Source organism: Rhinoraja longicauda, chromosome 22 (genome assembly GCF_053455715.1).
Source record: "Rhinoraja longicauda isolate Sanriku21f chromosome 22, sRhiLon1.1, whole genome shotgun sequence".
Taxonomy (NCBI): Eukaryota; Metazoa; Chordata; class Chondrichthyes; order Rajiformes; family Arhynchobatidae; genus Rhinoraja; species Rhinoraja longicauda.
Window position 1 is genome coordinate 14,455,250 of NC_135974.1, and position 20,937 is coordinate 14,476,186.

Consider the following 20,937-nt stretch of genomic DNA (forward strand, 5'->3'; position numbering starts at 1 on the left):
CCCTCACCCTCCCTCACACCCTCCCCCCCCTCCCTCACACCCTCCCCCCCTCCCTCACACCCTCCCCCCCTCACACCCTCCCCCCCTCCCTCACACCCCCCCTCCCTCACAACCCCCACTCCCTCACCCCCCCCCCACTATCCCCCCTCACCCTCCCTCACACCCTCCCCCCCTCCCTCACACCCCCCCTCCCTCACACCCTCCCCCCCTCCCTCACACCCCCCTCCCTCACACCCCCCCTCCCTCACACCCTCCCCCCCTCACACCCTCCCCCCCTCCCTCACACCCCCCCTCCCTCACACCCTCCCCCCCTCCCTCACACCCCCCCTCCCTCACACCCCCACTCCCTCACCCCCCCCCCACTATCCCCCCTCACCCTCCCTCACACCCTCCCCCCCTCCCTCACACCCTCCCTCCCTCACACCCTCACACCCTCCCTCACACCCTCCCCCCCTCCCTCCTACCTCACTCTCTCCATGCTGTTGATGCCGCCGCCTCCGCCGTGACGACTCTTCTTTTTCACCTCCTCTCTCTCTCTCTCTCTCTCTCTCCTCTTCTCTCTCCTCTCTCTCTCTCTCTGTCTCTCTCTAATGTGCAAACTCCACACACACACCACAAACTGATTCCTTTTCTCCTTCCCCTTTCTTTCGGGGGGGAAAAAAAACAACAACTTCCTAAAATGTGTAAACCCCTCCCCTCTTGAGGATCTGGGGGAGGGGGGGTGGTGACAGTACTGGGAGGGAGGGAGGGAAGGAGGGAGGGAAGGAGAGAGAGAGAGAGAGAGAGACAGACACAAACACACACGCACCGTCCGGGTGGGATTCTGCTGCGCGCTGCAACCAAACTCGCCTCCCAAAGGGGCGGGGCGCGCCCCATGTCCCGCCCGCCCATAGGCCCGCCCGCTCCGCCATTATCTCCTATTGGTTGTGCGCTCTGTCAATCAAAGCAAGTTCGGTTGCACCGCGGTTTTTTTTTACACCGCCTGCCTCTCTCTCTCTCTCTCTCTCCCTCCCTCCCTCCCTCTCTCTCTCTCTCTCTCTCTCTCTCTCTCTCTCTCTCTCTCCTCTCCCTTCTCCCTCCCTCCCTCTCTCCCACTCCCCTTCTCTCTTCCTCCCCCTTCTCTCCCCTCCCCCTCTTCTCTCCCCTTCCCTCTTCCCCCTCCCTCTTCCCCACTCTCTCCCCCTCCCCTCTCTTCCCCTCCCCTCTCTTCCCCTCCCCTTCTCCCCCCTCCCCCTCTTCTCTCCCCTCCCCCCTCTCTCCTCCCCTCTCTTCCCCTTCCCTCTTCTCTCCCTCCCCCCCTTCTCTCCCCTCCCCTCCCCCTTCTCTCCCCTCCCCTCCCCCCCTTCTCTCCCCTCCCCTCCCCCTCTTCTCTCCCCTCCTCCTCCCTCTTCCCCCCTCCCTCCTTCTCCCCCTCCCTCTCCCCCCTCCCCCCTTCTCTTCCCTCCCCCTCTCTTCCCTCCCCCCTCTCTTCCCTCCCCCTCTCTTCCCTCCCCCCCTCTCTTCCCTCCCCCCTCTCTTCCCTCCCCCTCTCTTCCCTCCCCCCCTCTTCCCTCCCCCTCTCTTCCCTCCCCCCTCTCTTCCCTCCCCCCTCTCTTCCCTCCCCCTCTCTTCCCTCCCCCCTCTTTTCCCTCCCCCCTCTTCCCTCCCCCTCTCTTCCTCCCCCTCTCTTCCCTCCCCCCCCTCTTCCCTCCCCCCCCTCTTCCCTCCCCCCCCTCTTCCCTCCCCCTCCCTCTTCCCTCCTCCCTTTCTCTCTCCCGCTCTCTGCCTGCCTCATTCTCTCTGCCTCTCTCTCCCTTTCTCTCTCTCTCTGTGGTTGGGCCCGGCGGCCCCAGCAGGGTGCAGTGGGTGTGGGGACAGGGTGTCAGGCTCCCTCCCCAGGGGTGTGTGGGGGGGGGGGGAGGTATAAACAGAGTAAAAGGAGAGAGAGAAAGGGAAATAAATGAGAAAGAAAGAAAACAAGCAACGTGGATTATTTACCTCCTGCCCTCTCCCAGCCGCACCCCTAGTACCGGACTCTGTTCTTCCTCTCATGCCTCCACCCCTTACAGAGACCGCCCTTCTTCCCCTTCAGCCGCTGCTAACCCTTCCCTCCCCTGCGCATGCGCTCCGGCCGCTGGAAGGTTGATACAAGGAAATGTAGCGAGTGTCATTTGTATCGAGTGAGAGGCGAGGGAAAGCGTGCGTGATATTCAACATAAACGGTGGTAAAAAGCAGAACAGCTGGTCTTGGAAGACACCTTTCCCCTTACACTGGTTATTATGGATCAGATCCATTGCTTGGCCAAAACTTCAGAGCTATTTTCAAAGGGAAAAACGGTCACACTGCGTAGAAATAGTCCCTTCGGCCCAACTTGCCCACACCGACCAACTTGTCCCACCTACATGTCCCACTTGCCTGCGTTTGGCCCATATCCCCTCCGTGTACGTGTTTAATTGCTTCTTAAACGTGAAGGGAAAATAATTTTCAACTTGCTGGATTTTTTTTTTAAATCGAAACTTTTTTATTGATTAAAAACATGTACAAAAATGCAAAACCATAGAAACAAAGAACTGCAGGCGCTGGTTAATACGCAAAAAAGGGACACAAAGTGCCGGAGTAAGTCCGTTAGCAATGCTCATTTTTCGGTAGAAAGACGGAACTGCAAATGCTGGTTTACAAATAAAAAAGAGTGCTGGAGTAACTCGGCGGATCAGACAGCAGAACACGGGATAGGCGACGTTTCGGGTCCAGACCCTTCTTCAGACTTTGAGTGTCGTCAGACTTTGTGTCCTTTTGTACAAGATTTCTTTACACGTGAAGGGTGGTTCAGTCTTGAAGTATCGGGGAGGGGGAAGGGGGGTTAAATATTAAAGGAGAAAACAATAAACATACACAGACAAGCCAGGTTGTGCATAATCTCCGGATTCATCAGTTCCTCTTTGACGTGTTTTCGAGGCTTTTACACAACCTCCCAATGGCTGGTGGTGGCAGGACATTGGTTTTCTCCAGAAGTCGTTGATGGATCCTTCTGATCTATAATGGCGGCAGAGGGGGGGTTAAGGCGTCCTGAAAGCTCTTGTAAAGGCGACGTGAAAGACACCACACACATTTTTTTATTTCCCTGCATGTGAATTAAGGATGACGTGAATTACCAGGCAGGGTAATCGCCGAACACTACACGCATGGGCACAAAAAGCTGGAGGAACTCAGCAGGTCAGACACAACATCTCTGCAGAAAAGGAACAGGGTGATGTTTCAGACAGTCTGAAGAGGGTCTCGACCCGAAACGTCACCCATTCCTTCTCTCCAGAGATGCTGCCTGTCCCGCTGAGTTACTCCAGCTATTTTGTGTCTATCTTCGGTTTAAAGCAGCATCTGCAGTTCCTTCCCACACGTGTATGCACAGGCGCGGGTTTGAATAATAATGGCCTTGTAATTATCTAATTATTTTGTGCAACATTGCCCTGAGTGTTTGGAGCCAATGGAAATAGTGCACAGTCAGCCTCCATTGGGGCTAAAGTGATTATTAAACTGGTCGGGTCTGAAGGTGGGTCTCGACCAGAAACGTCACCCATTCCTTCTCTCCAGAGATGCTGACCGACCCACTGAGTTACTCCAGCGTTTTGGGTCAAATTCCACAGACGTGTGCAGCAGATCCCAAGAGAAACAAGGACATCTCTCGAGGAATCAGCACTTTCGCGAGAGACGAGGGAAATGATAGCAGGAGTAATGTGAAACCGCTCTACCTTCACCGCATTTGAAACAGAGAGAGATTGAGAGAGATTTAGAAACATTGGCTGCAGGGAAAAAAAACCTGAATAACAAGCATAAAAGTCTGAAGAAGTCTTTATCCCGAAACGTCGCTTCTCCACGTTCTGCCTGACCCCCCCTGAGTTACTCCAGCACTTTGTTGTTTTGTAAACCAGCATCTGCAGTTCCTTGTTTCTACCGAATAATAAGCTTTTGCTGGTTTGGCAGATTTCCTTGAATGCATCCTGTTTGGTTCGTGATTGGGTTAATCAGCTTGTTGGTCCGAGTTTATCCGACCATGTTCACGGCAGGCTTTTAAAATTACAATTAATATGTCGTGAACTTTGTTTTTTCCATAAAACTTTACTAGGAATTAAAAAAAAAATGTAACAAAACAAAATAAACCGCGCAAAAACTTTTCATAAGGTCTCAGTGTGTACAATTCAATATTGCCGGGAAATGTCCCCATACTAAATGTTCTTTACGTTTTAGTTACTTTAGAGATACAGCATTGGAACAGGCCCTTCGGCCCACCGAGTCCACGCCAGCCAGCGATCCCCAGACACTAACTAGCTCGATCCTACAGACTAGGGACAATTTACATTTTTTTACCGAAGCCAATTAACCCCAAACCTGACGTCTTTGGAGTGAAACGGAGAGAGTTAGATTTAGAGTGGCTGTTGTGTGGGGAAAAAGCTGGAACGGGGGTACTGATTTTGGATGATCAGCCATGGTCACATTGAAGGGCAGTGCTGGCTGGAAGGGCCGAATGGCCTATTCCTGCACCTATGTTTCTATGAAACCCCGCTGTCACAGGGAGAATGTACAAACTCCGGACAGACAGCAGCCGTTGTCAGGATTGAACCAGGGTCTCTGGCGCTGTGAGACAGCAACTCTACCGCGGCTCCACAGCGCCGCTCATGTTCTGATGATGTGGGGATCTCTGATGCAAAGGCCACAGAGGTGGACCAGCAGTATGTAAACTCCTGCAGCTCCTCCGTGTGGGATCCCAATGCTCGCCTCTGACATCTCACATAAAACAGCACAGCTTCTGCTCACAGTGCCTGCGCCAAACATGATGTCAAGCCAAAGTGATCTCACCTGCCTGTACATGATCCATATCCCTCTTAGGTAGACACACAATGCTGGAGTAACTCGGCGGGTCAGGCAGCATCTCGGGAGATAAGGAATGGGTGATGTTTCGAGTCGAGACCCTTCTTCAGACGACCCGAAACGTCACCCATTCCTTCTCTCCCGAGATGCTGCCTGACCTGCTGAGTTACTCCAGCATTGTGTGTCTACCTTCGATTTTAACCAGCATCTGCAGTATTTTTTCCTATCAATAGACATTAGGTGCAGGAGGAGGCCATTCGGCCCTTCGAGCCAGCACCACCATTCAATGTGATCATGGCTGATCATTCTCAATCAGTACCCCGTTCCTGCCTTCTCCCCATACCCCCTGACTCCGCTATCCTTAAGAGCTCTATCTAGCTCTCTCTTGAATGCATTCAGAGAATTGGCCTCCACTGCCTTCTGAGGCAGAGAGTTCCACAGATTTACAACTCTCTGACTGAAAAAGTTTTTCCTCATCTCTGTTCTAAATGGCCTACCCCTTATTCTTAAACTGTGGCCCCTGGTTCTGGACTTCCCCCAACATTGGGAACATGCCTCCTGCCTCGAACGTGTCCAACCCCTTAATAATCTTATATGTTTCGATAAGATCCCCTCTCCTACTTCTAAATTCCAGTGTATACAAACCTAGTCGCTCCAGTCTTTCAACATACGACAGTCCCGCCATTCCGGGAATTAACCTAGTAAACCTACGCTGCACGCCCTCAATAGCAAAATATCTTTCCTCAAATTTGGAGACCAAAACTGCACACAGTACTCCAGGTGCGGTCTCACTAGGGCCCTGTACAACTGCAGAAGGACCTCTTTGCTCCTATACTCAACTCCTCTTGTTATGAAGGCCAACATTCCATTGGCTTTCTTCACTGCCTGCTGTACCTGCATGCTTCCTTTCAGTGACTGATGCACCAGGACACCCAGATCACGTTGTACGTTCCCTTTTCCTAACTTGACACCATTCAGATAATAATCTACCCTCCTATTCTTACCACCAAAGTGGATAACCTCACACTTATCCACATTAAACTGCATCTGCCCTGCATCCGCCCACTCACACAACCTGTCCAATTCACCCTGCAACCTCATAGCATCTTCCTCACAGTTCACACTGCCACCCAGCTTCTGCACGTCCATGTGCCTATCTAAACGCCCCTACACGCCACTATCGTATCTGCTTCCACCACCACCCCCGGCAATGTGTTCGAGGACCCCGCCACTCTCCGTTTAATACCCCGCTCATCTTCATTAAACTTTCCCCTTCTCACCCGACAGCTCTGCCCTCCTGCGTTGGGCATTTCCACCTGGGACAGGCACCATCTCAGGAGAGAAATGGGTGACATTTCTGGTCCAGACCCTTCTTCAGACTGAAAGTCACGGGAAAGGGACACGAGAGATATAGACGATCATGCTGAGAGAGAAATATAGAACAATGAATGAAAGATATGCCAAAAAAAGTAACGATAATGGACGAACATTAGTAATGATAATGGAAACAGGCCAGTCAGCTGTTTGCCAGGTGAGAACCAGAAGCTGGTGCGACTGGGTTGAGGGACGAATGGAGAGCGAGGGAATGCAGGGGTTACTTGAAGTGAGAGAAATTAATTTCATACCACTGGGATGTAAAGCTGCCCAAGCAAAATATGAGATGCTGTTTCTCCAATTTGCATTTAGCTTCACTCTGACAATGGAGGAGACCAAGAACAGAAAGGTCAGTGTGGGAATGGGAAGGAGAATTCAAGTGTTCAGCGACCGGGAGATCAGGTAGGCCCAGGTGGGCTGAGCAAAGGTGTTCAGTGAAACGATCGCCAGTCTGTGTTTGGTCTCGCCGATGTGTAAGAGTCCACGTCTCGAACAATGGATACAGTAGATGAGGTTGGAGGAGGTGCAAGAGAACCTCTACCCAACCTGAAAGGACTGCCGGGGTCCCTGGACAGAGTCGATGGGGAAGGTACAGGGTCAGGTGTTGTATCTCCTGCGGTTACAGGGCAAGGTACCTGGGGAAGGGGTGGTTTGGGTGGGAAGGGATCAGCTTACCAAGGAGTTGCGGAGGGAACGTTCTCTGCGGAAGGTGGAAAGGGGTGGAGATGGGAAGATGCAACTAGAGGTGGGATCCTGTTGGAGGTGGCGGAACTGTCAAAGGATTGTGTGTTGAATTCGACGGCTGATGGGGTGAAAGGTGAGGACTAGGGGGACTGGTGGGAGGGGTAGCAAGGGCGGAGCTGCGGGGCACCGAGGAGACACGTGTGAGGGCCTCATTTATGATGGGAGAGGGGAACCCCAATTCCCTAAAGAATGAGGATGCAGATGCTGGTTTAAACCGGAGAGACACAAAAAGCTGGAGTAACTCAGCGGGTCAGGCATCATCTCTGGAGAGAAGAAATTGATGATGTTTTGGGTTGAGATGGGCCCTATCCCTTTTGTCCAGTGATGCTGCTCAACCCGCTGAGTTACTCCAGCTTTTTGTGTCTATCTTCAGTTCTGACTGTCTACCGTGTCGAAGCCTTATAATTTTATATACTTCTATAAACTCTCCCCTCAAGCTCCAACATTCCAGAGAAAACAATTTACTGTTCCTTTCTGTCAAACTGATTGATCTTAGCTCAGAGGAGCAGCACAGTGGTGCAATTGGTGGAGCCGCTGCCTCACGGCTCACAGGCCCAGGTTCAATGCTGGTCGCTGCCTGTGTGGAGTTTGCACATCTTCTCTCTCCCTGGACCTGTTGCATTCCTGGTGACCGCAGTACGACAGTCTTGTTGAGGAGTTCCGAGTGTTAGACCCCCACGCCCACGAGTTCGGCCATCTCGAACACCCAGGGACGAAGGAGATTACAAAAAGTGGTCAACACTGTCCAGTCCATCGTGGGTTCTGACCTCCCCCCCCCTGCAAAGGGGTCGACAGCATCTCAAAAAGGCAGCCAGCATCACCAATATCAATAGTCAATATATTTGTCACATACACATAAATGTGCAGTGAAATGAAAAATTACCCGCAGTTCAACAATAAGACCAATAAGAATAATCAATAGAAATGCCATAACACATACAATCATAAACCAACACCAAACAAAAGAAACATCCATCACAGTGAGTCTCCTCCAGTCACCTCCTCACTGTGATGGAAGGCCAGAATGTCTTTTTCTCTTCCCTGCCGTCTTCTCCCGCAGTCAGGCTGTTGGAGTTGCCACGTCGGGGCCCTCCTGGCTATGCTCTCATTTCACTCCTGCCATCAGGAAGGTATCAGAGTTTGAAAACTGTAATGCCCAGGTTCAGGAACAGCTTCTTCCCAACAAGCATCAGGCTATGGGTCGGCGTAGTCACCGCCTTACAGCGCCGGAGACCTGGGTTCGATCCTGACTATGTATATGTCTGTACGGAGTTTGTACATTCTTCCTGTGATCGCGTTGTTTTTCTCCGGGTGCCTCTCTCACTCCATAGATGTAAATGTCTGTAGGCTAATAGGCTTCTGTAAATTGTGCATTGTCCTTAGTGCGTACGATAGTGCGCTAGTGTACAGGATGATCGCTGGTCGGCACAGACTCGGTGGGCCGAAGGGCCTGTTTCCATGCTGTAAGTCGAAAGTCTGTGGAATACTATGAACTCCAACCAAACTCCGAACATACGTTGGTTGCACCAGGGACTTTGGGCTTTGTTTTAATTTGCAGAGTTTTTTTTTTAAACGTATGAAACCTTTTTTTGTTTTTTTATATCATCTATAGTGTGCTGCGTTTGCAAACTTGTGCTGGCGCAAGTAAGAATTTAATTGTTCTATGTCGGTACTTATGACAATAAAACACTCCGGAGTCTCTTGAACAGTATGCATTTCCCAGCAAGGATGGTTTGTGAATCAGAGGGGACCAGACAACGGCATTGTCTGAGGAAGGGCCCTGACCCAAAATGTCACCTGTCCATCCCCTCCACAGATGCTGCCTTGACCCGCTGAGTTACTCTTGCACTGTGTTTTGCTCAGGATCCCAGCATCTGGTTCCTCGTATTTTGTGATTTCCTAATAGTGAGGTAGTGGATTAATGGCATGTTACTTCAGGGAGCTTGCTATGCCTTCTTGCAAATTAGGGTTAGGGTTAGGTTGTGATTTATCAGACAGTGGGACAAAATGCCCTCTGGTGCTCAATGATCTCTCCCTGGAGATTCCTGGTTAGGGTTAGGGTTATGGTTAGGTTACTGTGCTCCCCAATTCATTGTTACCATCTCTCACTTTCTCCAAAAAATATACACTTACAATAGCATTTTATTCTCACAAGGTCACTGATGTAATCAGAGCTGCTCCACTTAAAAACATTCAATGGCCACTCAGTACTGCATTCTCTGCTTCATGAAACTGCTAACTTTGCTGAAATTCAGCCTGTCCTTTACTCTGCAGTGGAGAGCTGTTATGCCAAGCTTGTTAGTGCTGGTGGAAGGCTGCCTCGCAGTGCCAGAGGTCCTGATTCGATCCTGACTACGAGTGCCTTCTCTGTAAGGAGTTTGTACGTTCTCCTCCTGACCAGGTGGGTTTCCTCCAGGTGCTCCAGTTTCCTCCCACACTCCAGAGACGTGCGAGTTTGTAGGTTAATTGGCCCTCTGAAAATTGCCCCTGGTGTGTAGGGAGTGGATGGAAGAGAGTGAGGTACACTTCCACCACCAATTTTCCAGCACCCTTGGTTCCAGAGCCTTGCTGGATTATTCGTTTTGCCTGACCAACGGCCGTCACGGCCTCGGAAGTCGGCTATGGGAACGGATCTGCCGGCTCTGGCCGGGCCGGAGTTCCAGAGCCCCGGCCACAGGGGGCAAATTCAACCCGCTGATCGGCCACAGAAGTTCCGATGAGTCGAGGTCGGCCATCTTGCCTGGCCTAGGCACATTTTCGGGAGGGGCTTCCAGGGGGAATTTCAAGTGCACTCTTCTCATTCTGTCCAGATTAAAGGAGGTGCCGGACCACCAGTTGCCTTAAAATCGGTGGTGGACCAGTAATACAGAACTAATGTGTCTGAAGAAGGGTCTCGACCCGAAACGTCACCCATTCCTTCTCTCCCGAGATGCTGCCTGACCTGCTGAGTTACTCCAGCATTTTGTGAATAAATACCTTCGATTTGTACCAGCATCTGCAGTTATTTTCTTATACTAATGTGAGGTGATCGACAGTTGGCATTGATCGACCGAACATGCAACAGAGAGTCCATGTTGCATCTCTGAACTCAAAGGATCAGATTTAGTTAAGTTTAGAGATACAGCACAGAAACAGGCCTTGTGGCCCACCGAGTCCGCGCCGACCATCAATCCTCCTACATAAGCACTCTCCCACAAACTAGGGACAACTCACAATCCTTAACGAAGCCAATAAACCTACAAACCTGTACGTCTCTGGAGTGTGGGAGGAATCTGGAGTACCATGGGGAAACCCACGCTGTCACAGGGAGAACGTGCAAACTCCATACAGAGACCAGCCAATCAGGATCGAACAGTGGTCTCTGGCACTGCAAGGCAGCAACTCTACCGCTGCGCCACCAGTGATCTCTTGACTTTGGTATGCTGGCAGCAAATTTATGTTTATGTTTATGTTTGCAGCTGGAAAGGAAGATACACAGGCTCCAACTGTGATTTGATGCCCTGAGCAGACAGGCACTCTGAACAACATGCACCGGAAACCATTTTAATTCAGAATCTTGCAGCTTTTATTTACACTTCTCTTGCAAAGAAACATCCAGTGTGCACAAAAAAAAAATATTCTGCTTTTATACAACCTGTCAAATAGCATTAACATATCACAGCAGAAAGGAGAGGCTAAGTGCAAAGAAACCATTTAAAATAAAACAGCAATGTTTACAACACAGTTTTGCACAGTAATACTAATGCATATATAAAATGATTCAGAAACAATGTACAAAAAAAAAAGAAACACAATCAAAAGTGGTTATCATATTTGGTTTTGTTTTCAGGTAGTCTCCATTCCTCACACAGTTGCAAACCTTTTCCCCAGTTCAATTATTTGGACAATTATGGACACAGCTCAATATTCTTTTAGCCACATTTGACCTCTTTTCAAATTGTACAAATGTCATTTAAGTAAATTCTTGGTTGGGACAATGAGGAAAATCAATTAAAAAAAAAAAGTTGCAACTGCCTCCCTGGTATTCTGAAATGTAACTTGGTAAAACCCCACTCCTCTATCACCCTGCATCCATTTTGCAGGAGGTTTTAGGCTTTAGAGATTCAGCGCGGAAACTGCACCCATCACTAAGTATTCTTCTAGTATTTATCAAAATGCTGAGATAGCGACAAATATGTATGTACAAAAAAAATGGTGCCGGTGTAATGCCAGAGATTGTGTACAACATTGGGTACATAAGATTGATGCAAATGCCTGTTAATGTAGTACTGCAGATCATTTCACATTGCAAACAGGAGTGTTTATCCAGCTATATTTTTGTACATTGCCGGTCATGCCATAAAGAATAGGAAATATTAATGTAGCCACGAAAGCAAAAACCTTCCTAACCCCCTAACGTGGCAGTTCTCTGTTGGCAGGTTAATAAATTCCACTTAGTTCTCATAAATGATGCAACCAGCCATTTCAAAGGACATACACAAGGCTAGTGGTTCTCCCTCCCCATTTTAAATCAGCAGGGGAATTGGTTGTTTGAATACGTTTGCCTCTTGTGCAACTTTACAACCTGCCGGAGACTGGACAGGAGGCTTGGACAGCCTTCCAGATGATTAAACTGCAGAAGATACCACCTCTATTCCTGAACTGACCTCTACCCCATGTGCATAACGGTGTCTGGGATTGGTGTGGTGTAGGCACAAAACGCTGGAGTAACTCAGGCAGCATCTGTGGAGAAAAGGAATAGGTGACGTTTCGGGTCGAGCTCCTTCTTCAGACTCAACCAGTCTGAAGAAGGGTCCCGACACGAAACATCACCCGTTCCTTTTCTCCAGAGATGCTGCAAGACCCACTGAGTTACTCCAGCGTTTTATGTCCATCTTTGGGTGTAAACCAGCATCTGCAGTTCCTTCCCACACTGGTGTGGAGTATTCACTGGTGGGAAAGGTGCTGACTGAGCACCTTGCTCTCATGAGGGAATTGAAACATTGCTTGCTGTTGCTACAGTTTTATGTGCGTCTGCCAGTTTATATAAACTAGCATAGCTCATAATAAGAAATGATCGCAGGACCAAAAGAGCCGGAGAACAACTCTCGAGGCTTCCTTCCCAGGGAAGCTGAGCATTCAGGGCAATGAGGTTAACATCATTGACTGGCAAAGGCCGGTGATGGCGGTCAACAACCAGACCTGTAGCTGGGGAAGGGAACCAGCATCGCGGCAGAGCTGGGTGAAGAATAGGCTGGGGATGGGCAGCACTGTCCAACTGGACAGTGCAAGTCGACAAAACTAGAGGCTGCAAAGGAGGAAGAAAATACCTTTTCCCGACAACAAAATAAGCACGCGGTTTGATGAAAAGATGAAAAAATGCCAGGATAAATAGCCCCTTCACTGCGAACAACGACGTTTAACAAAATACTGAAATGCATAGAGTGGGTCACGTGTGTTCACGGCACCAAGTGTGACCCACACTCCTTGAGGTGTCGGATGATTTACAGTACATTTTGGACAGTTATACATTGCAGTATAAACAACAGTGGAAAATATATCAGCTTCGTTTCAAGATAGAGCGTGGAAACAGGCCCTTCGGCCCACCGAGTCCGTGCTGACTAGCGATCCCCGCACACGAGCACTATCCTACACACCAGGGACAATTTACAGTCTTTACCTAAGCCAATTAACCTACAAACCTGCACTGGAGCACCCAGGAAAAAACCCACGCGGTCACAGGGAGAACGTACAAACATCCATTATCTTATAGCTTATTATCCGTTTTGAGATTCTCTCGAATATTTTTACAAACCAGGACACCTTGGGACCACTGAGCCAGTGGCTATCACCAGCTTGAGTGCTGCAAAGGTGAACATTAACCTTGGACAGAGAGAGAGGGGGGGGGGGGGGGGGGGGAGGAGTGTGAACAAGAAAGCTGAACGTGAAAGGAACACCTGTGAAAACATTTAACTTTGCAAGCTCCTGGAGAGATTAACGTGAATGGACAAAGGTTGAAAGGCACTGTACAGTCAAAGACATGGTATTATTATCAGGGCAGTCGGTTTATACATGATGTGTTCGGAATGTCAAATGCATTCATTCTTAGGTACGAGACGACCCCTGGGTCTGACTGACAAGACCCGTCTTCCCCTGATCTTAGGGCTTCACCAACATCGAGCCACTTAGGGCTTAAGGCAAGGCATGATGGAGGGAATTAGACTGGTTGATGTTGCAGCACTCTATGTGTGTACAGGGGTGACCAGGGAGGGAAAGGACTCCCATACACATGCACATGCACACACTCCAGGAAGGCCAGCTTGTGGGATAGTGGTTGGGAGAGGGGAAGGGATCAACCAAGATCTTTGTTTGTGAGGAAACTGCCCATTGGATATTCCCATTCCCACTACTTTCAGTTTAGTTTAGAGATAGTGCTTTGGCCCACCGAGTCTGCGCTGACCAGCGATCCCCGTACACGAGCACGGCCCTGCACTCCAGGGACAATTTACCATTTACAGCAGCCAATTAACAGCCTGTTGCAGGAGGTGATTGTTTCAGAGAATCTAAACAGCAATCTTGAGCCCCAGCATCGAATGTCCCAAATCCGCAGCACCACACAAGGCAGTGGCGTGAATGAAGTACCTCACCACTAGCCCAGCGTCACGCGCCAGAACTGAATGACCTCCATACTACCCGAGGTAGACCCCGAGTCTGGTCCTAGCCACCTCTAGTACAAATGGCGCCTCACATCCTTTTGAAGAAGCGAGGAACTGCAGATGCTGGTTTATACTAAAGATAGACACAAAAAGTGCTGGAATACCTCAGCAGCATCTCGAGAGGAAAAAGGATGGGTAACGTTTCGGGTCGGGACCCCCTTCTCAGGGTAGTTTATTACCCTCCACCCCCCACCACACCATCTCTACTTTCAGTCTGAAGAAGGGTTCCGACCTGAAACATCACCCATCCATTCTCTCCAGAGATGTGCCTGACCCGCTATGTTACTCCAGCACTTTGTGTCTATCTCACATCCATTTGATCTACTTTAGACAGCAGAGACATAAAAGAATTTAAAAAACATTGGCTGACCGTCGAGGAAAGTTCTGCTTAAACTTAAGATATTTTCAGCATAGACGGTTTGTAAATTCTGTAAAAGTAAAGCAATCCCATTCTTAATTGAACCAAAAGATTCAATTAGGTCCCCTCTCTGAATGGCTTGCAGCATGTGGCTTACAATGCTCAAATGAGTGGACTATTGGAACCGGTAGCACTTGGCATTATAACAATGGTGTCTCCTGGTGTAATACATCCCCTCCAGGAGTTCTCTATTTTCTATGGATGGCTCACAATGTCAGTTATCATTAATTTAATCTCACTCCGCAAATCATTTTGAAACGTTTTAAGGTTTGAATTCTGAGAGTGCTGCCTTGGATTAACATAGTAACAGAAACCGAACCACAAATCAAATTATCTTTGCACATCTTGCAGCATTAACTTAGGGAGGAGGAGGTCACCGAAGCAACGATTAGATACTGGGTGCAGATATTTGCAATCCAGCCTCAATAAACCACACTCTAAATATAAAAATGTAAACACCTGCCAAAGATCAAGCTTCAATAAAGATTCCCAAATTAAAGTCATTCTGTACAAATAACAACATACACTTAACGAGGTGCAGGAAGGGATTGTATTTAGTTTTATATTTTCAAATATTGGAGAAAAATATATATACTTTCCCCACCTTTTACACCAAAAGAGGGAGGACATTCAAAACCCATTCATTTCAGGTTTACTGAAACAAAGAAATGCAGATGCTGGTTTATAGTCACAAAGACAGACACAAAGTGCCGGAGTAACTCAGCCGGTCAGGCAGCATCTCTGGAGTCGGAAGAGGGGTCTCCACCCGAAATGTCACCTATTGCTTTTTCTCCACAGATGCTGCCTGACCCGCTGAGTTACTCCAGCACTTGGCGTCTATATTGTGTCTCAGGTTTGTTTTGTGTGAAAAGCTAGATTTTACCCCAGCAACTCCATCTCAGGATCTATGCGCTTTTTAAAGTGAGATTTGCACACTATTTTAAAGCTGTACAAAATTATGTCAGTAGGAAGAAGCTGGTGCTTTCCAGTAAGGTCAAACTCTAACTCCTCTCCTGCCTCACATAAATAACAGTGGCGCTATTGGAGCTAAAGCAGAAACACTTGCTCACAAAGACAACCTCAACGGCCCAACAACACCACAAACATAAACGTAGTTCAACAGCTATAATGGGGAGCATGGTTTAAGGTGAGAGAGAGGGAGCAAGATATCAACCTCCAACAGTGGTCTTAACCTACACAAACATCTCTCAACAGTTCCTCAAGACATGATTTATCTACAGTGCAGGTGTCTGTGGTTTATTTGTGCAAAACCACACCCCCCCCCCCCCAACTCTCTTAACCGAACTGGAGGCAATGAGGGGAGAAAGCTTTAAAGCAATCTGCAAGAGAAAAAAACAGCACCTGTTCCACGATGCTGCAAGCAGTGAGATCCTTTATCCCAACAGTCCCATTTTATGGACTTGATACAAACCAATTTTTGCTCACCCTTAAACCCTATGACATCAATTCTAACTGAGGATATAAGTTTACAAAACATAAATTATTTTGGTATCAAATAACAAAAATGAAACTTATAAATGTAAATAACAACTGATACTCCCGACTTTGCTTTCAATTCCCCACATTTTTTGGACAATGGTATTTGTAGTTTCCTTAATTATTCAATTCCATTTGAATGTCACCAGTGGGGAGCTGTAATTTTCAAAGGATACTTTGCAATCCCCGAGCATGTTTATTTTACCAACGTTCCTGACATGGGACCTAGAATCACAGATTGAAATCTCCAATGGGTTCCGAGACCGATTTTTGTTTTCATGAACATATTCAATAATCCATCTGCTGGCAATCAGGAGTCAATGTTTATCATCCGTTTCCTCAAACAGTCCAAAGAGACTGATGGTGGGGGGGGGGGGGGGGGGGTGGGGGGGGGGGAACCAAACGGAAATATTTAGCCAGTGCTTTGTAGATATTAAATAGCCAGGGTAAATTATGGACAACTTGTCAATAAACCACAAAGAGCTCATTGGGAAGGGAGGCACGTTCTGGATGAGGCTCAGAACTTGATAATGACGCTCACAACTTTTTAAATAGTGGGGAACCCCATTAGGATTCAGTCAAATAGGAAACAAACCCAATCAATAGAATAAAAATAATCTAATCACACACACACACATTGATACACGCGCGCACACACATACACTGATACACGCACACTGATATGCGCACACACACATATTGATACACGCGCACATTGATACACGCGCGCACACACACTGATACACGCATGCACACACACGCACACACACACATACACTCTCTACCTGTCATGTACCATCATAAAACCCAGATTACGGTTTTACTTACAAAGGGGTTTACAGAGGAAACTAATCGCTGTCCAACAAAAATGAATGGGAACATCCAGCTCCCCAGACAAACAAGGCAGTATGCTGGAATCTTGCTTGGAACACAAAGTGCTGGAGTAGCTCAGCGTGTCAGGTAGCATCTCTGGAGGACATGGACAGGTGACCCTTCTTCAGGCTCACTATAGTGGGCGGGGGGGGGAAATTGTGGGAATAAAAAGGGGTAGGGGCCTACCCGGTATCCACCTATCACTTGCCAGGCTTTATCCTTCCCCACCTCTCTCTTCCAGCATTCTCACCCCTTCTACAATCACTCTGAAGAAGGGTCCCAACCTGAAACATCGCCTGTCCATGTTCTCCAGAGATGCTGCCTGACACGATGCGTTACTCCAGCACTTTGTGTCTTTTTTTGCAAATCAAAACATACAGTTCCTGGTGTCTATCTCTCCCTTTATAGAGGACCAAGACGGAGAAAGGAATTGAAGAGCCGAGGTCGATAAGGGAACTAGGTGATATCATGGCTTGGTGGGAGCGATACCTTGAGGCACACAATTAATCAGGACCATGATGGATGTCCAGACCCAAAACGCTGCCCGTCCACATCCTCCAGAGATGCTGCCTGAGCCGCTGAGTCGCTCCTGCACTTTGTGTTCAAGGCAGTCTGCTGATTGTCTGAAACATCCTAGAGTTTAGTAGTAGTGGTTCTACCTTTCCCTCCAGTGAAAGCAGAGTGAACATGTCATTTGATATTTTAATCCGGGTTTCTCAACTACAAGCATTTATTTTTTCACTTGACAATCAAACTTCACTTCTTAAAATAGACATAACTTCCCAGTTAAAAGTGTTTTTCTCTCAAAAACAAAACAGAAAACCGGTCACTTTTGCACAGCCTCTCTCTCTGTTGCCCCTCATGTCTGGTGGTTGTGTCAGAATGGGGGGGGTCTCCCTGTGTGTACCACCTTGCCCATTACCCCTCCTCAATGTGCAATGTTGTTCCACCTTGGTCCGTGTGAAGACTGAAAGGCCACTGTTACATCCTGCTGGAGCACACTGCCGTGTGCACTGCAATACAAAATCCAAACTTCTGACGTGGCTTTCTCCAGAACAAGGCACCTTTGAATTCTGATCTGTGGAGAAATAAACTATCTTGTGCGCGGAGTGAAAACTCTTGAGTTGGCAGTTTTAGATAATAAATTCCATATTCACAGTGGCTCCTCAGTCCCAGACTCTCCCCGGATTCAAGCCTGCATCATTTAGTGAGAGAAATGGAACCAAAAGTCAAACAGCACTAAGGCACGGGTTTCCCAGGTACCAAATGGAGGCCATGTCTTTGTTTGCAATGAATGTCTGCCCATCGACGAAGAGGGAAGTCATTCTAAAGAGAGGAGAACCAAGGAGCAAACACACGCACACGTCGAAGGGGACGGCCAGAGTAGACAGGCATGTGTGTGTGTGCGCGGGCGTGCATACATGTTGTCATGAGTCCCTTAGGGCTTCTCACAGGTCACCCTTGATGAAGCTGGTGTCCAGGTGCACGATCAGTAGGCGGATGAAGGACATCTCCTTGCGCGTGTTCTCAAAGATGATTCTCGGGTCGTCCGACTGACAGCGCAAGCAGTTGGGAGCCATCACCATGGCCAGGTTGTTGACGTCCATCTTGGTTTTGCTCACGTTGATGGGCTGTGCAAAAATCTGACGAGAGAAACGTGCGTCTGTTAAAGCTTCCTGTGACGGGGCGCGGCAACTCTTTGCATGCTCCGCCCGGAGAAAAGTATCTGCCATCACCCAATTATAATCACGGCACGGCGACGCAGCGAGAGAGTGGCTGCCTTACCTCACTATGGGCGCTGTCTGTGCGGAGCTCGCACGTCCTTCAGGTGACCGTGGGGGTTTTCTTCGGGTGCCAATTAGAAGCCTTCGGAATGCGAGATCAAACCGAGGCACCCGGAGAAAACCCACGCTGTCACAGGGAAAACGTACAAACCCGTTACAGACAGCATCTGTAGTCAGGATCGAACCCGGGTCTCTGGCGCTGTAAGGCAGCAATGCTACCGCTGCGCCACCTACATGATCCAAAGTGTTCTCCCTTTCCCCCCTGTGCGGATTAACACAACGTGCCCAGGTTCCGGGTGGCTCTGCACACACACCTGCACCATTATTGTTTACAGTGTACTATGTTTACATATTCTGCCGTGCTGCAGCAAGTAAGTATTATCATCATCCCATTTGGGACACACGACAATAAAACATGCTCGACGTGACTCACCTGTAAAAAGTGGATGAGGTAACCGAGGACCAGGCGGTTGATCTCGGGCAGAGAAGCGACCACACCAACAGCAGCCTCTGGGTTCTCATAGTTGTCCACACACTGTGGGTAGTACTTCTGTGGGATCAGGGGCTCTTCCAACTCACGGTACCACAGCTTGAGCAACGAGGCTGGAGAGACGAGCAACAAAAGATTCACAGACGATGAATAAAAGGTTCCAACAATATCATCTCATCGTAGGACACAAATTACAATGGAATATTTTGTGAAAAAAACATTTGCTGCTAAATAATGGGTTTGTAGGTTAACTGGCCTCTGTGAATTGCCCCTCGTGTGATGAGTAAGTGGGATAACTAGCGTGAACGGGTAATCAGAGGCCGGCGTGGACTTGGTGGGCTGAAGGTTCTGTTTCCATGCTGTATCTTTCAATCAGTGGTGCTTTGGTAGAGTTGCTGCCTGACCACGCCAGAGACCCGAGTTTGTTGCTGACTGCGGGTGTGGTCGGTACGGAGTTTGTACGTTCTCCCCGTGACCACATGGGTTTTCTCCGGGCGCTCCGGATTCCTCCCACGCATCCAAAGACATGCAGGCTTGTAGGTTCATTTGCTTCAGTGAGATTGTAAACTGGCCCTAGTGCGTAGGATTGTGCGCGCGTACGTGGTGGTTGCTGGTCGGCGTGGACCGAATCTGCATCTGAATCGGTGTCCTGCATCTCCAAAGGCGAAAGAAGAACATTTTTTTGCTAAACATCACCCCATCCTGACATGACTGTGAACCTCTTCATGTATCATTTTTCTTTGACAGGAGAGCATGCAAACAAAAGCTTTTCACTGTGCCATAGTACATGTAACCATAATAAACTAAACTGCAATGACAAATTCCTTCTCTCCTGAGATGCTGCCTGACCTGCTGAGTTACTCCAGCATTTTGTGACAAATCAAGGGTCGATTTCCAACTCCCTCTTCAAACTTAAAAGTGATTTGTTCACAGTTTGCCCTCGGGATGTTGGTGAGGCTGGCATTAACCCATTTACCAGTAAACCTACCGATCATTCTGAAGTAAAACGCATCCAAAGTCAAGCACCTAGCTCGATATACGGACATGAGGCAAGAACGCTTGGGAACCGTTTGGGCTTTTATAATCGGAAACGGCTTCCGTCCCCGTGAACAAATTGCTAGATCTTGCCGAATACATTTTCGCCTCTTGTCGTGTTCTGAAGAACAGCCAACCTTTTGAATGGCCGACACAAAAAAAACATTAAACGATTTTCAAATGCAGCGAGGAAATCGCTGAGTGTGGAAAACAAATGACAGGAAATGTTGGAAATAATCAACAACTTTGGCCATTTTGAGAGTGAGGCGTGCAGGGTCACATCAAATCTAATGGGAGGTCATTGATGAAGTTCAGGAACCTTACAATTCCCTCTCTTTAACCACACCGTGTGTACAATTATGCAAAATCTTTGCCCACCACAAGAGGGCCCTGGTGCATCATAAATAAATGTATAATATATATCTATATATATGTCTTATATTCTATACTCAGCAGGTCACCCATGGAAAGGTGGCAATTTGGGTATTGACCCTTCTTCTGCACTGGCCCGAAACATAGCCTATCCTTGTCCTCCAGAGATGCTGCCTGACCTACTGAGTTACTCCAGCACTTTGAGCCTTTGTTTTGTAAATCAACATATGCAGTCCCTTGTGTATGTCTCTCTTACAATATACACACACACACGCATATATATATATATATATATATGCTATATGTATTTGTTATACATGTGCGTGCAGTAGATACACATGTACAAATATACAAACGCACATCAATCTACAGGTGTAGGAAAGAACTGCAGATGTTGGTTTAAATTGAAGGTAGGCACAAAAAGCTGGAGTAACTCAGCAGGACAGGCAGCATCTCTGGAGAGAAGCAGCATCCTTCTCTCCAGAGATGCTGCCTGTCCCGCTGAGTTACTCCAGCTTTTTGTATCTACAAGTGTGTGTGTGTGTGTGTGTGTGTGTGTGTGTCTACCTGTGTGTGTGTGTGTGTGTGTGTGTGTGTGTGTGTGTCTACCTGTGTGTGTGTCTACGTGAGTGTGTGTGTGTCTACATGAGTGTGTGTCTACGTGTGTGTGTGTCTACGTGAGTGTGTGTGCATGTGTACGTGAGTGTGTGCATGTATGTGTGCGTGTGCGAGAGTGTGTGTGTGTGCGCGTGTGTACGTGAGTGTGTGCGCGTGTGCGTGCGTGCATGTGTGTGTTTAATTTAAGTCACGGC

The 20,937-nt window shown here is 48.3% G+C and overlaps 2 protein-coding genes across 11 annotated transcripts in view; both read right to left on the reverse strand.

Annotated features, from left to right (window-relative positions):
• Positions 1–896, reverse strand: part of LOC144604409 (PHD finger protein 20-like) — a 57,252-nt gene extending 56,356 nt beyond the window's left edge. For 8 of the 9 annotated variants that reach the window (XM_078418795.1, XM_078418787.1, XM_078418792.1 and 5 more), the window contains exon 1: positions 465–801. The gene's annotated coding sequence lies outside the window, so the exon portion shown is untranslated. The other variant, XM_078418785.1, reaches the window with a different exon arrangement.
• A 9,606-nt stretch (positions 897–10,502) lies between these two features.
• The window catches only part of arhgap46b (Rho GTPase activating protein 46b), a 150,598-nt gene continuing 140,163 nt past the window's right edge, over positions 10,503–20,937 (reverse strand). For both annotated transcript variants that reach the window (XM_078418796.1, XM_078418797.1), the window contains 2 exons: positions 18,662–18,831; positions 10,503–18,087 (listed from right to left, as the gene is read on the reverse strand). In XM_078418796.1, coding sequence (XP_078274922.1) covers positions 17,893–18,087; positions 18,662–18,831 — 365 coding nt within the window. In that variant the 3' untranslated portion in view covers positions 10,503–17,892. The remainder of the gene's footprint in view (positions 18,088–18,661; positions 18,832–20,937) is intronic.